The sequence below is a fragment of the Leucoraja erinacea genome, chromosome 36 (assembly GCF_028641065.1).
Source record: "Leucoraja erinacea ecotype New England chromosome 36, Leri_hhj_1, whole genome shotgun sequence".
Lineage (NCBI taxonomy): Eukaryota > Metazoa > Chordata > Chondrichthyes > Rajiformes > Rajidae > Leucoraja > Leucoraja erinaceus.
Genome location: NC_073412.1, coordinates 1,130,472 through 1,143,883, shown reverse-complemented (window position 1 = coordinate 1,143,883; position 13,412 = coordinate 1,130,472). Strand labels below are relative to the sequence as shown.

General features: G+C 42.2%; 1 protein-coding gene across 18 annotated transcripts in view; it reads left to right on the top strand.

Annotated features, from left to right (window-relative positions):
* Positions 1-13,412, top strand: part of myo9aa (myosin IXAa) — a 137,787-nt gene that overhangs the window by 88,126 nt on the left and 36,249 nt on the right. For all 18 annotated transcript variants that reach the window (XM_055662862.1, XM_055662864.1, XM_055662866.1 and 15 more), the window contains 7 exons: positions 1,362-1,484; positions 2,795-2,875; positions 4,109-4,219; positions 5,150-5,272; positions 6,454-6,603; positions 8,860-9,164; positions 9,769-11,436. In XM_055662862.1, coding sequence (XP_055518837.1) covers positions 1,362-1,484; positions 2,795-2,875; positions 4,109-4,219; positions 5,150-5,272; positions 6,454-6,603; positions 8,860-9,164; positions 9,769-11,436 — 2,561 coding nt within the window. The remainder of the gene's footprint in view (positions 1-1,361; positions 1,485-2,794; positions 2,876-4,108; positions 4,220-5,149; positions 5,273-6,453; positions 6,604-8,859; positions 9,165-9,768; positions 11,437-13,412) is intronic.

The following is a 13,412-nucleotide window of genomic DNA, read 5'->3' as shown; positions in this document are numbered from 1 at the left end:
TTAAGAGCCCTATCTAGCTCTCTCTTGAAAGCATCCAGAGAACCTGCCTCCACCGCCCTCTGAGGCAAAGAATTCCACAGACACCACTCTGTGAGAAAAAGTGTTTCCTCGTCTCCGTTCTAAATGGCTTACTCATTCTTAAACGTGCCTGGGATGCAGCAACAAGTAAGATTTTTCATTGTACCTGTACCACACCGAACTTGGCATATGTTGGCGTAGACTCGGTGGGCTGAAGGGCCTGTTTCCACGCTGCATCTCTGATTGCAAGCCATGCAGATGGTTTGGTTAATCAGCAACTGTAAATTAACATTTGTGCGTGGTGAGGGGTAAGATCTGAGGTGAAGTGAGGGGAACGTAGGGAGAATAGTGTGGCATTGGTGTATGTAGGTACATGGACATGGTGACAAGGTGTCAGGTTCCATTCTGTGTGATTCTTGCCGTCTTCCCATGCCGTGGACAAAAAAGGCCACGAAAATATTCATGTTCCAATCAACAAAGTTTCATTTTGTCTTTAAATAGATTTCAAAATAAAACTAGGCTCGGGAAAATACCATTACGGAACTACAGTATTATTTATAAACCTATCTGGTTCACTGACGTATCTTGGGGAAGGAAATCTGCTGTTCTTATCTAGTCTGGTCAACATGAGTTCAGACACACCCATGTACGTAGTTGTCTTTTAAATGTCTCATCAGATCAGGATAGTTTGGTTTGGACAGTAAGTGGTGGCATTAGCTGCAATGTCCTCATCTTGTGAATGAATTAGAACATTTCCATCTTTCCCTCGTACTTTCCCTGTTATGGTTTGCATATTTCACTAAGATAGCAATGATCCCTACCACTGGGGCAATGCCCTCTTTTCAATTCTACCATCAGGCATGAGGTACAAAAGTCTCAAATCTCACACCGTCAGAACCAGGAATAACTAGTTTCCCACAACTATCAGGTTCTTGAACCAACCTACATAACCCTAATCCGACCTCAACAACCGAACACTGCTCACACCCCCTGCACTACCAACGACTTGTTTTTGTTTCAATTACGTTTTTGCACTAATCTCTTTTTTTGCAGTCTTTTCTTTTGGAATTTCATATATAATTTATTTATAACTTGTTTCTGTGTACATGTCTGAATCTCCGTGCCTGGGATGCAGCAACAAGTAAGATTTTTCATTGTACCTGTACCACACCGAACTTGGCATATGTCAATAAACTTGAACATGTACATAGAATGTAGTCAATGTCTCTCGCTGATCTTTCCATTCCAACTTACTAGCGCTGTTTAAACCATAGAAAACATTTGACATGAGAACATTTGAGGCTGTTTTAAAATGGTGCTTTGTGTTTCTCTCCATTCTGCAGCACTTATTAGATGTGAAGTCACTGAAGTATCTGGCAAGCCTGACTCTTCATGACCGCATCACCAAGTCTCTACTCCACTTGCACAAAAAGAAAAAGCCACCCAGCATCAGTGCTCAATTCCAGGTAAGTGGGTTCTTTCCGCTGACATTTTCTTTTTGAATATTTTGCACTCAATGCTACTACATTGACTGTTCCAGATAGAAAACATTTGACATGAGAGCATCAAATGGTTTCTGAAAATGGTCTCTTTTCTGCTCATTTTAACAAATTGACATCTGTTTTATAAGTCATGTGAAGTCCATATCTTGTTCTTCTCATGACTTAATCCATGTGTCACTGATCACCAAGCCTGACTTCAGAAATGTATGTTTTGCACAAAATGTCCCAGCATATTGTTTTCACAATGAGAAAGAATTGAACTGCCTGGATTGGAATATCTTGACAATTACAAATAACCAGATCCATGCTCAATTCCAGGTAAGTGGGTTCTTTCCGCTGACATTTTCTTTTTGAATATTTTGCACTCAATGCTACATCTTCATTGACTAGATCCAGACACTCGTATGTGTTCACTGTGTACCAGTAATCCAATGGTTTCTGATAACTCTCTGAATCTTTTTTGTTTTGGGATATCTTTCATGCCTGCACATGTCGGTCATTCACATCACTTAAGAGAGTTATAACCTGCCCTTCAAACCTCAGGAACATATAGAAAAAAACAAATAAACATTGAATGGTATGGATATAATGAGGACTAAAGAAATGGATTTATTATAACTTATTTCTCTTGCACCTTAGCATTCTGTGTACATTAAATAACCTCAGCTGGTTGGCTTCTTGCCACACCATGCCTTGAATAAACTATTTCTGAGGTGATTAAGAAGAGCATTTAATTAAGAATTGACATGAGCTGTTGATGGGGATAATTATCGTATTCACCTCTTAACTTGAGATGAGTTCCCCTGTGAGCAATACCTTGTAAGGTTGACTGACTTACTGAAGTGCTGTTTGCGTGCATTCCAAGTCTATGCCTTTAAGACAATTCATTTTGGAATTGTAAATCATCCTTCTGTATAACCCTTTTTCCACATGCCATGGATATGACTCTTTAAGTTTCAAGTAATGTGGGATGATAGGATTTTTCCCCATTGCTTCCGTTGCCATTTGTGCATTTTATAAATGACCTCCGTTCTCACTGAGGACGGGGATGTTCTTGGAGTATCCATCTCCTGTTAATACTTTTGTTGCTCATTACCATTCAGTTCGGTATGGGAGGGACCACAGAGCATAGTGCTTCGATTATACTTGCATTTAGTGTAATGCTTTATCTTCAGCATAGAAGATGGATTAATGTCATTTCATTTCCTGTCATTGTGTACATTTGATCTTGTTGGAGTAATTAATCATTCAAAACAATTTTTTTCCTCGTGCAGGCTTCTCTCAATAAGCTCATGGAGACCTTGGGACAGGCAGAGCCTTACTTTGTCAAGTGCATCCGATCAAATGCAGAAAAGGTCTTGTATCTATTCCTCAATTTAATGACAAATTAGTTAAGAAACCAGAATTGAAGACTAATCTTGGTAGAACAGGGTAAATTGTACAGATAGGTGACTTGGAAATCTGAAATAAATGCATCAATTGCTAGTAATACATGAGACGATGGGAAACATCTTTGGAGAGAGCAACGTTATAATAATTATAATTCATTAGAATAATAGTTTGCACTTGCATAAAACCATTAACATTTAAAGAGGTTTCTCAGGGGTGCAATCCAGGCTGCATGAGATTATAGAGCTAAGGAGGGGTAGAGCTAAGTCTGTTATGAGAATGCATTTTTTAAATACTGGTGTGGCAGTCTGAAGCATGGTTGGGGGGGGGGGCTTTTGAACAGTCACCCTGTTCAACTATTCTGAAATAGAAGTGAGTGGTAGTGTAATTGATCTTGGTGTGCCCAGTGTACATCTGAAAGTCAGTCTCATTACAAGATGAGACACAAAATGTTGGAGTAACTCAGCGGGTCAGGCAGCATCTCTGGAGAGAAGGAATGGGTCAGGTCGACACCCTTCTTCAGACAAGATTATTACAAGATGATGTTGATTGGACAACATATTGATGAGATAGAATAAAGATCAAAGATGCAAGTTGGAGAGGCCTTGTGGATCATGTGCAGTAAAATTATTGCAGTAAAAAGATAAATAACTAAGAGCAACTGATTCAAGAATGGGCAATCCAGTTTGTATAAAGACGGTCTGGTCAATAAAGAGAAAGAGAGCAATGTTGTCAGAATATCGAAGGGTGCTCTTTAGAGTTTTGGTTCGGATTGTTTCAGCAGAAAATCAGTTGGAACAATTTAAGAATGGAGCTACAAGTAAAAGAGATGAGCTCGTCTAGTGATGTGACATTCATGGACCACAGAGGAAATAAAACTGGAATTGTTGTGATGGGATCACTATTAAAGAGAAGGATGCTGTATCAGTTAGCATCTGGAGTGTAAATACAAGGAACTGCAGATGCTGGTTTATAAAAAAAAAAAAAGACACAAAGTGCTGGAGTAACTCAGTGGGCCATGCAGTATCTCTGGAGAACATGGATAGGAGACGGTGCATGGGGACCCTTCTTTAGGCATCTGGAAAAGTTGTAAATGGAAGAAATGTGGTCAAAAAGATTAGGATCAAGTGAGCAAACGCATTGTGTTTGTTAGGCAAGGTGGGAACAATTGTGAACATTTATTTTTGTCAACTTTACAGCTTCCGTTGCGCTTCAATGATCATCTAGTCCTGAGACAACTGCGGTATACAGGCATGCTGGAAACTGTCAGGATACGACAATCAGGCTACAGTATTAAGTACACATTCCAGGCAAGTACCTCTGATTACTCGTGAGTTTTGTTGTTTTATGCATAATTCTGCTTTAAATTGGATTTATAAATTGTATCAATTTAAAAAGTGCACCATAAATATCGTAAGCCAGTTGATTACGTTGAACTGAATTCCAGTGATTGAAATATCTAAACCTCATTGCACCAAATGCTGAAAGCTAGTGGAATGATGTAAACTTCTCTGGACTTGGGTCAATTTGAACTTTATTTTATTAACAAATTATCATTTATGTCAGATAAGGTGAGAAATTGTAGAATTTGGTTGTTTGCATTAACTTCTGTGACCTTATCTTCAGTTCTATACAGAGCAGACTATCTCCAAATCTATACCCTGTCTGGTAGGCTCATTCCAATTACTTTTCCTTTATAGAGTAATTTTAGAATGAGGTCCTCAGGATTTGTCACCTCTCCGACAGTTATTCAGTTTGCAGTTCATGGGCTCTAGTGTCCATCCCCCTCCCCCCCTTTCCGCCGCACCCTGGTACCACTAAATTGGCTGTTCTTCAAATACAAATGGTGATCTAAATGTCATCAGGCTATCTGGATGTCTGTGGCGACATTCACATTCATGAGTGTATATCTGGCAGGATTCCATGTTGTGATCAGGAGTGGAAGGCTAGCTGTATTTTCTGTTCTCTTTGTCTGCTGCAACACTACCTACTGTTGTGATTCAATTGCTGCCTTTGCTGAGATCATCGCATTCAACAGCGCCTGGTTGGATCCTAGTGGGTGTCTCAGCATGCATGTAATGTCATTTTTATTGCTGGGGGAAGTGCACCCTGGATTTGGATTCTAATCCTTATCTTGTTTCTCTTCCTGGTGTGCCTGGGTAATGCCTTCCCGAGCAGTAGAGTGCTTTATTTGATGTGCTGAACACAGCTGACGTGAGATGTGTTTTGAAATATTTCAGGAATTCGCCGATCATTTCCATGTGCTTTTGCCGCAAAGTACCACCTCTTCTCAACGCAGTATTCGTGACTTTGTGAGAAGTGTGAACCTCAACACAAACAGCTATCAAGTAGGCGAGACAATGGTGAGTGATACAGTATGAAACAGCAAATTGGCTGGATTGACTGAATGTACAGTTAGAAGCCATCATGTCAATTTATAATGACAACAAAATGTATGATGCTCATTGAAATCCTACTCTAGTCACAAGCTCATAAGGGGTGTGTTGCAATATTTCTGATACAACCGAGGGGTCTCATTGCCTCTTCCGAAAGTGGCGGTATTTGCTCAAAGAGAAGATGAAACATCTTCCGTTAATGGCAGACGTCTGTTTGGTTTTCTGAATGCATTTGGTCATGTTAGCTATGAGTTGAACCACAGCTTCCCTACCCCAGTTTGACGAGTTTGATGGTAAATGTTTGTAGGTTTGAAGATTGAACTTGACTGTGATGCTTCCTCCATCCAATATCCATTTGTACCTTTAGGCATGAAAGCTAGATAGGCTCAAGTTGAGAATTTGAACCACCTCCACCCTCTTCCCAGTTACCCAACACCAATACACTGACGCCTTGACCACTGAGTCAGGAACATAACCTTGGCCATTCTGCTCCTCCAAGATCCCTGGACTCTGCCTTAGTTCCATCCTTCTGACTCTGTTATCAAATACCATTGCAGTCATCAACACCGCACAAAAAATCACTGGCTGCCCACTGCCTTCCCTGAAGGACATCTTCAGCTCTCGCTGCCTTGGCAGGGCAGCCAACATCCTGAAGGACCCTTCCCACCCTGGACACAACCTGTTCCACCTGCTGCCCTCTGGCAGACGGTACAGGTCCTTCAAAACTCGCACAAACAGACTCAGAGACAGCTTCTACCCCATAGCCATACGTGAACTTAACAATGCAAAATAAGAAATAACACTCACATTCAACTGAATGGTTACCTCAGCTGCTATTGTTATTTATCTGTAATTTTTTTTTATATATACGTATATATTTTTACCTTTTCTTATATATTTAAAATTGCTCTTGTGAATCGCACCGTGGGATTGACTTTTAAATTTTGTTGTACCATGTGCAATGACAATAAAGAGATATTCATTCATTCATTTTTCATTCATTTTTCTCACACTATGTAGCACACAGAAATGTTTTGCTTCATTGGTGGTGCTGTTTCAGGGGACATTATCACATCTGTGTATTTACTTGTTCATGCGTTCTTTGGTGTGTAATACTGTTGCATTTGTCCTGCATCTTCCTAATGTAGATATTTATGAAGGAGAGTGAGCGTCAAAGATTGCAAAACATGCTACACGAGGAGGTCCTTAGGAGAATCATTTTGCTTCAGAGGTGGTTCCGCACTGCACTTGAACGACGACAGTTCTTGCAGATGAAACGAGCTGCAGTTGTGATACAGGTTTGTACATAACTGAAAGCTGCCATGATCATAGCAGGGCGCAGTACACAGGTTTAATACTACTTTTGGGAGGGAGCCCCTCTTAAGGTGAAGCAACTCTGCACTTTGTCCTCTCATTACGCCATCACCGTAGCTCTCCACTCTGTGCTGAGCCATCTGGAGCAGGGGCAGAGGTACGTCCGGATGCTCTTTGTGGATTTTAGTTCAGCCTTTAATACAATCATCCCGGACATCCTCATTGGTAAACTGGTCACTCTCGGCCTCCCCACTGTCACATGTGCCTGGATTAAGGATTTCCTCACAAACCGGCCCCAGACTGTGAGACTCGGCCCCCACCTCTCCTCCACTCGCAGGTTGAGTACCGGTTCCCCACAGGGCTGTGTGCTAAGCCCCCTCTTATACTGTCTCTACACCTACGACTGTAGTCCGGCCCACAACAACAACCGCATCGTCAAATTTGCTGACGACACTACTGTGGTCGGACTTATTTCAAAGGGAGACGAGGCAGCCTACAGAGAGGAAGTCCTGAAGTTGACAACCTGGTGCTCAGAAAACAATCTGGCTCTGAACACCAGGAAAACAAAAGAGCTCATTGTCGACTTCAGGAGGCACAGCACCGACTTAGTCCCCCTACACATTAACGGCGAGTGTGTGGAGAGGGTCAACACCTTCCGGTTTCTCGGCGTCCATATCGCTGCTGACATCTCCTGGACGGACAACACGACGGCGGTCATCAAGAAGGCTCAGCAGCGGCTGCACTTCCTGAGGGTCCTCAGGAAGCAAAACCTGGACTCTAACCTGCTGCTGACCTTCTACCGCTCGTCCATCGAGAGCCTGCTGACATACTGCATTACAGCATGGTATGGCAGCTGCACCATGGCAGACAGGGAGAGGCTTCAGAGGGTAACCAGGACAGCGCAGAGGATCATTGGTTGCCCTCTCCCCTCCCTGATGGACATCTACACCTCCCGCTGCCTTAGCAGGGCAAAGAAGATCACCAAAGACAGCTCCCATCCTGCGTTTGGACTGTTCGACCTGCTGCCCTCTGGAAGGCGCTATAGGTGCATCAAATCCAGGACAAACAGACTCAGGAATAGCTGCTTCCCGAGAATTATATCTACCATAAATTCAAATCCACACATGCACTGACTACACCGCCCAACACGGACTTCCATCTGTATATATGTATATATGTATGTAGCGCCGTAGAATTTGTGCACCTATTCCCCCCCCCCATCTCCCTTCTGTTTTGTTTTTCTGTTTCTTGTTTTTTGTGTAAAATTGTATGTATGCACTGAGTACGAGCAGCTTTCAGTTTCACTGTACATGTATAGTGACAATAAATGGCATATATCATATATCATGCTTGTCTGCAAAAGGCAGCTTGTGCCATAAAGTTTGATTGATTCCGTTTTGATAGCAGGAGTCAAAGCAGAGCTCAGAGTGTTTAATTGTCATATGTACTGGAAACAGAACAATGAAATCCTTACTTGCATCACTTATAACAACAATGCAACAAATATGCATGCAATAATCTGTAATACATTACATTAATAATCAGTAATACTAGTTGATCAGACAATTATAGTTCAAACTTCAAATTCATGATGCAATCTGAAATAATGTCCATAATAGATCATTGCTGAGGTAGGGTTGTGGTCAGTGCCCTGCAGTGGGGTTCGAGAGCCTGATTGTCGCTGGGAAGAATCTATTCTTGAACCCCGGCAATGACGGCTTTCGAGCTTCTGTACCTTCTTTCCTTTGTAGCAACAAGGTTAGAACATGGCCAGGGCGGTGAGAGTCTTTGACGATATTAGCGCCTTCTACAGATCCTTTACAGATGGGGAGGTGATTGGGCTGGACACAACTGCCGTCACTGTTTTATTCTGTTGGAAACATCCTAGTAGGGTGACTTTTTTCTCGTTCCTATGTGATTTGCTTTATTCGTTTAATTGTCAATTCCTTGCCAGGTTTATTTGGGTTCCCACTAGTGATTGGACAAAGTCTACCCAAACCAGTTTTCTTTAGGGCTTTGCAGATTGGATGTGAGCAGAGAGGTGGCTAAACCTTGCTGTTAACTATTTCTTGTCAGTGTATACATCCCCCTTGACTAGTTATGTGCATATTTAGAACACGCTGTTGGATGTCCTTTTTGCAAAATGTTTTTTAACGATGTTGATTTTTATGGCAACACAAACAGAAACAGAAGTGATGATATTCTAGATTTTCTCAATTCTGTTCATTATTTCTTTGCAGAATTATTGGCAAAACTACAAAATGAGTCAGAACCTCATCTACACAGACCCCAGTGTCTTAGATGCAGCAGCAACTACTATTCAGGCTGTGTGGAAAGGCTACAGCCAGAGAAAGGTGTACTTGCAAATGCGTGATGCAGCTATTGTTATACAAAGGTGCTGGCGTGATTATTACAGGTACAAGCTTGCAGCACTCTGCATTCAGACAAATTGGAGAAGGTACAAGGAAATGCAAACGTACAGAGCTTTCAGGGATAGCATCATTAAACTTCAAGCAGCAAACCGAGGATTTGTTGTGCGACGCAGGTAATACTACAAGACTTGTTTTTGCTTCTTATTTGTATACCTTACAATTAAATTATATACATGACCAGCTGCAGCAATACTCAGTGCGTGTATACAGCTTGTCAGTCACAGATACATTCACTGCTACTCATATTTGCATTCAGGTTATCATTACTGGAGAGTAATCACTCTCTCTCTCGCTCCCTCTCTCACCTTCCCTCTCTCATTGCGCACTCTTGCCCTCTCGCTCGCTCTCTCACTTGCACACTCTTGCACTCTCTCGCCCTTGCCCTCTCCCTCTCCTCCTTCTCCTTCTTCTCCTCCTTCTCCTCCTCCTCCTCCTCCTCCTTCTCCTTCTCCTTCTCCTTCTCCTTCTCCTTCTCCTTCTCCTTCTCCTTCTCCTTCTCCTCCTCCTCCTTCTCCCTCCCTCTCACTCTTTCTCCCTCCCTCTCCATGTGGCTTGCTGAGGTGAATTCTAGTATTTTTGCAGCTGCGATGACTGAATTTGAAACTATTATCTGAAGTATAATTATGCAATGAGCATTGAGAGCATTTTAACTGAACAAAAACACATACACTCCACCCCCTTTAATGATCACAATTGAATTTTTGCTTCTTGTTTTAGATTTCAGGCATTGAAAAGACAAAAGTGTAAAGAAAATAAAAAACAGCTGGATGATGAACAAGAAATAGGATTGGATGAACACTTGAATGAAAATCTTTCTCAGCTAAAAAAAATGGAATCTGAACTGATTGAGAGCCCTGTTTTGAAAGACAATGACATTCAGGATGTACCTGCTGACTGCAATGATAGATCTCCAGATATACAGGCGGGAACTTTCAACTTTGCCAATAGTGCAAATGTGCTCCAGTGTGTCACAGTGAGGGAGAGACCAAAGTCGTTGCCCGGAGACCCTGATAAACAGAAAGTGGTGCGTGCCAAACGAAACAGCCGGAGAATGAGAGAATTGGAGCAGGCCATATTCAGTCTTGGACTGCTGAAGGTGAGGTCAGGAGGTGTGTCTCCCTCAGAGGAAGGGCGCTGGTCCAATGAGCTGATTTCTGACAGTGTGAACTCCTTGTCTCCTCAGGGAACACCAGACAGTGAGAGCTCAAGAGGTAGTTTTGAGGCACCCAGTGGTGATGATGGCCATAAGAGAAAACTATCTTTAACTGTTTCTGATGACTTGGTCTCTGATTCCGGCCTACATACCACTCAGGATAATCTATCATCTAGTCCAAAGTTCATTGATCACGGTCTATCCACTGACCTCCAACTTAATGGAAATAACCTGTCTTCCAGTTCTCATGCTAACACTAATTCTCACAGTCATATTTCCATGTCTCCAGGAACAGCCAACAAGGAGTGTGATTTTCAAAGATCAAGTTCGGAAGATTGGTCTCCCAGTCCTAGACCATTGGCTAAGCAGGAATCCAGCTTTTCAAGCTTGTTGCCAAATCATGATAGTAGCCCTGTGCCAAATGACACTACTGCTGTAGGTACTGACAGCCATACATTCAAAGACACTACCATCGGTCCCAAAACAAGCAGAGCAGAAGATGACAAGGCCTCACCGCTCTATGGTGAACCTGCCATGGACACAAACATGGATTCCTTCCCACAGACCACAATTCTGGAAAAGTTGGAATGGTTAAATGTACAGCAGGCAGAGAGACAGAGACAGAGACGGCAGCAAAATGAGAAGGAAATGATGGAACAGATAAGGCAGCAGAAAGAAATCCTTGAGAAACAACGCAAAGTTTTTGAAAAGCAGGAGAAGGATATGTTTGAGAGACAGCGCGGGGAAGCTCTACAGAAGATAGAACAGGGCAGACAGAATGATTGTCCTCAGGTTCTTTACAAATCTCCAAGCAAGCAGGCAGACAGGCCTCAGTCTTTTCTTGTTCTGCAGCAAGACAGAAAATGGGATCGAGCTATCAGTTCTGATTCGCTTTCAGCAGCAGACACTGAGTCTAAGTTATTGAACACTGCAGAATCTTTAAATACTGACAATACCTCGGGTCAGTCCACAGGAAGAAATAGACCTGTCACGATGTTTTTTGAAATTAAGGAGCTGCAACCAAGTGGCCAACAGGAATTCAATAAGCCAGATGGCTGGGCCCCTAAGCTGAGCTTGGAATCCCGTGAAACTTTTCCCAGCTCAGAGCACTTCCCGCAGGCTCAACCTCAAAAGGGGCATGCAAGCACAAAAGAAGAGTCGACCAATAATACTGCCAAGGACAGGAACAACGTCTTATTCTTTTTGCCGAAGGACAAGAATACACTGAGCAAGTAAGTTATTTTTCTTAATTAGTCGGGAGTATAAATAAACTTGGTTAAAGTCTGCTCAAAACAAATTCTAATAGAGCACTAACATGAGCAGCAGTGGAATAATCAGTGAGGGTTTGCTGGAGAGCGATGAAGATACTGGCCTGGTTCGGAAAGGCTTATTTACTTGTTCCATTTCAATAACACTCACATTTTATGCAGTTATCTCTTTAAATCAAGGAAAAATAATAAACTACAGGAATACACCCCCCCCCACACATAAATTATGGGGAGAAGGCAGGAGACTGGAGTTAGGAGGTAGAGATAGATCAGGCATGATCAAATGGCGCAGTAGACTCGATGGGCCGAATGGCCTAATTGTATGCCTATCATGTATGACTTTATGACATAGCTCAAGAAACAGGACCTTTTGAAAGTTTTCTACATAACATTCATGCCAGAATAGCACCATCAATGCTGTGTCTCACAAAGAGAGGCATGTCTGACCAACTCTTGACATTGTGTCATTATCATTGGTGAATTATACTACCATCAATATCCTGGATATCCAAGCCAACCGGAGCAGCCATGTGAAGCCATGACAATAAGATGCAGCCCTGTGCCGAGTGACTTACCTCCTGACACCTCCGAACATTTCCACCAAGTGAAAGGTACAAGTCCAGACCATTACGGAATCATTTCCACTTGTCTGGATGAGTGCAGCTGCAGCAACTACAAGAGATTCAACACCATCAGAATGGCCCACTGCTGCTGACAGCTCAAGCAACTCGGGTTCAATCCTCCAGTACTGTTTGTGTGGAGATTGGATGTTCTCCCTGTGACTGCGTGGGTTTCCTCTGAGTGCTCCAGTTGTCTACCACATCCCAAAGATGGTTGGCTAATTGGCCAACTGGTTTATGTCCTATGTTATGTACAAATGTATTACAGTAATTCATCTGAACTATTTGGACTGCACTGACCAAAGTCGCAAGCTCCACCAACAAGAAAGGCAAGGGCAGCTGGCCTGGGAGAATACTGGCACCTGCAGATTCCCCTCCAAGTTGCATACATTCTGATTTGGAAATATATCTCTGGGTTTAAATGTTAAACATTCCTACCCAACAGCAGGAGGCCTAGATTTGTCCTGTAGTTAGAGGATGGGCAATAAATGGTGGCCTTGCCAGTGACACCCAGATATACACAATAAGAAAGTTCAATTCATCAATATATTTCACAGCTATTTTCATTGTTGAGCCGTTAACTCTCACTTTCACTTGCTTGCCGAAACATGTACAGTGTTCAATTTAAGGTGCAAGTTAATAATTGAGTGTTGAAAGAGTTGACTAATTACTTTATGTAACACAAAGGAGAAGAGAGTGTAATCTAAGAAGCGTTTAAAAATTAATAATGTTAAATTGTTTTGAAGTATTTTACTTACAGCTCCAAATTATTTTGGATTTCTTTCTATTCTACTGGAGGCGCTAAATGAGGTGTACAAGATTATGAGCAGCCTGGGTTATGTGAATACTCTCGGTCTTTTCTAGAGGACATTGGGCATAAGAAGAGAAGGGAGAGGGTTAAGAGGGACCTTGGGCAACTTTTTCACTCAGTGGGTAGTCCATATCTAGAATAAGCTGCCAGGAGAAGTTGTAGAAGCACATTACGACTTTTGTAAGGTGTCTGGACAATTATATGAATAGGAAGGGTTTAGGAGGTGATGGGCACAATGGGATTATGGCAGCATGCCATCGTGGTTGGCATGGGCAAGGTGGGATAAAAGGACAATTTCCATGCTGTACAGCTCTATGAATGACTTAGATGGTGAGCTGTAAGGAAATCCTTAAAATGTAATTGAGTATAGAGCTGGAATTTAGATAGTTAAATTATATTTGTCTAATCTCCAAGAAGCAGACAGCCCTCTGATACTCACCTAATAGCTATTATTTGTACACTGGTCTTTATAACCACAGCAGCATAACAACTAAGCTTAATCATGATTT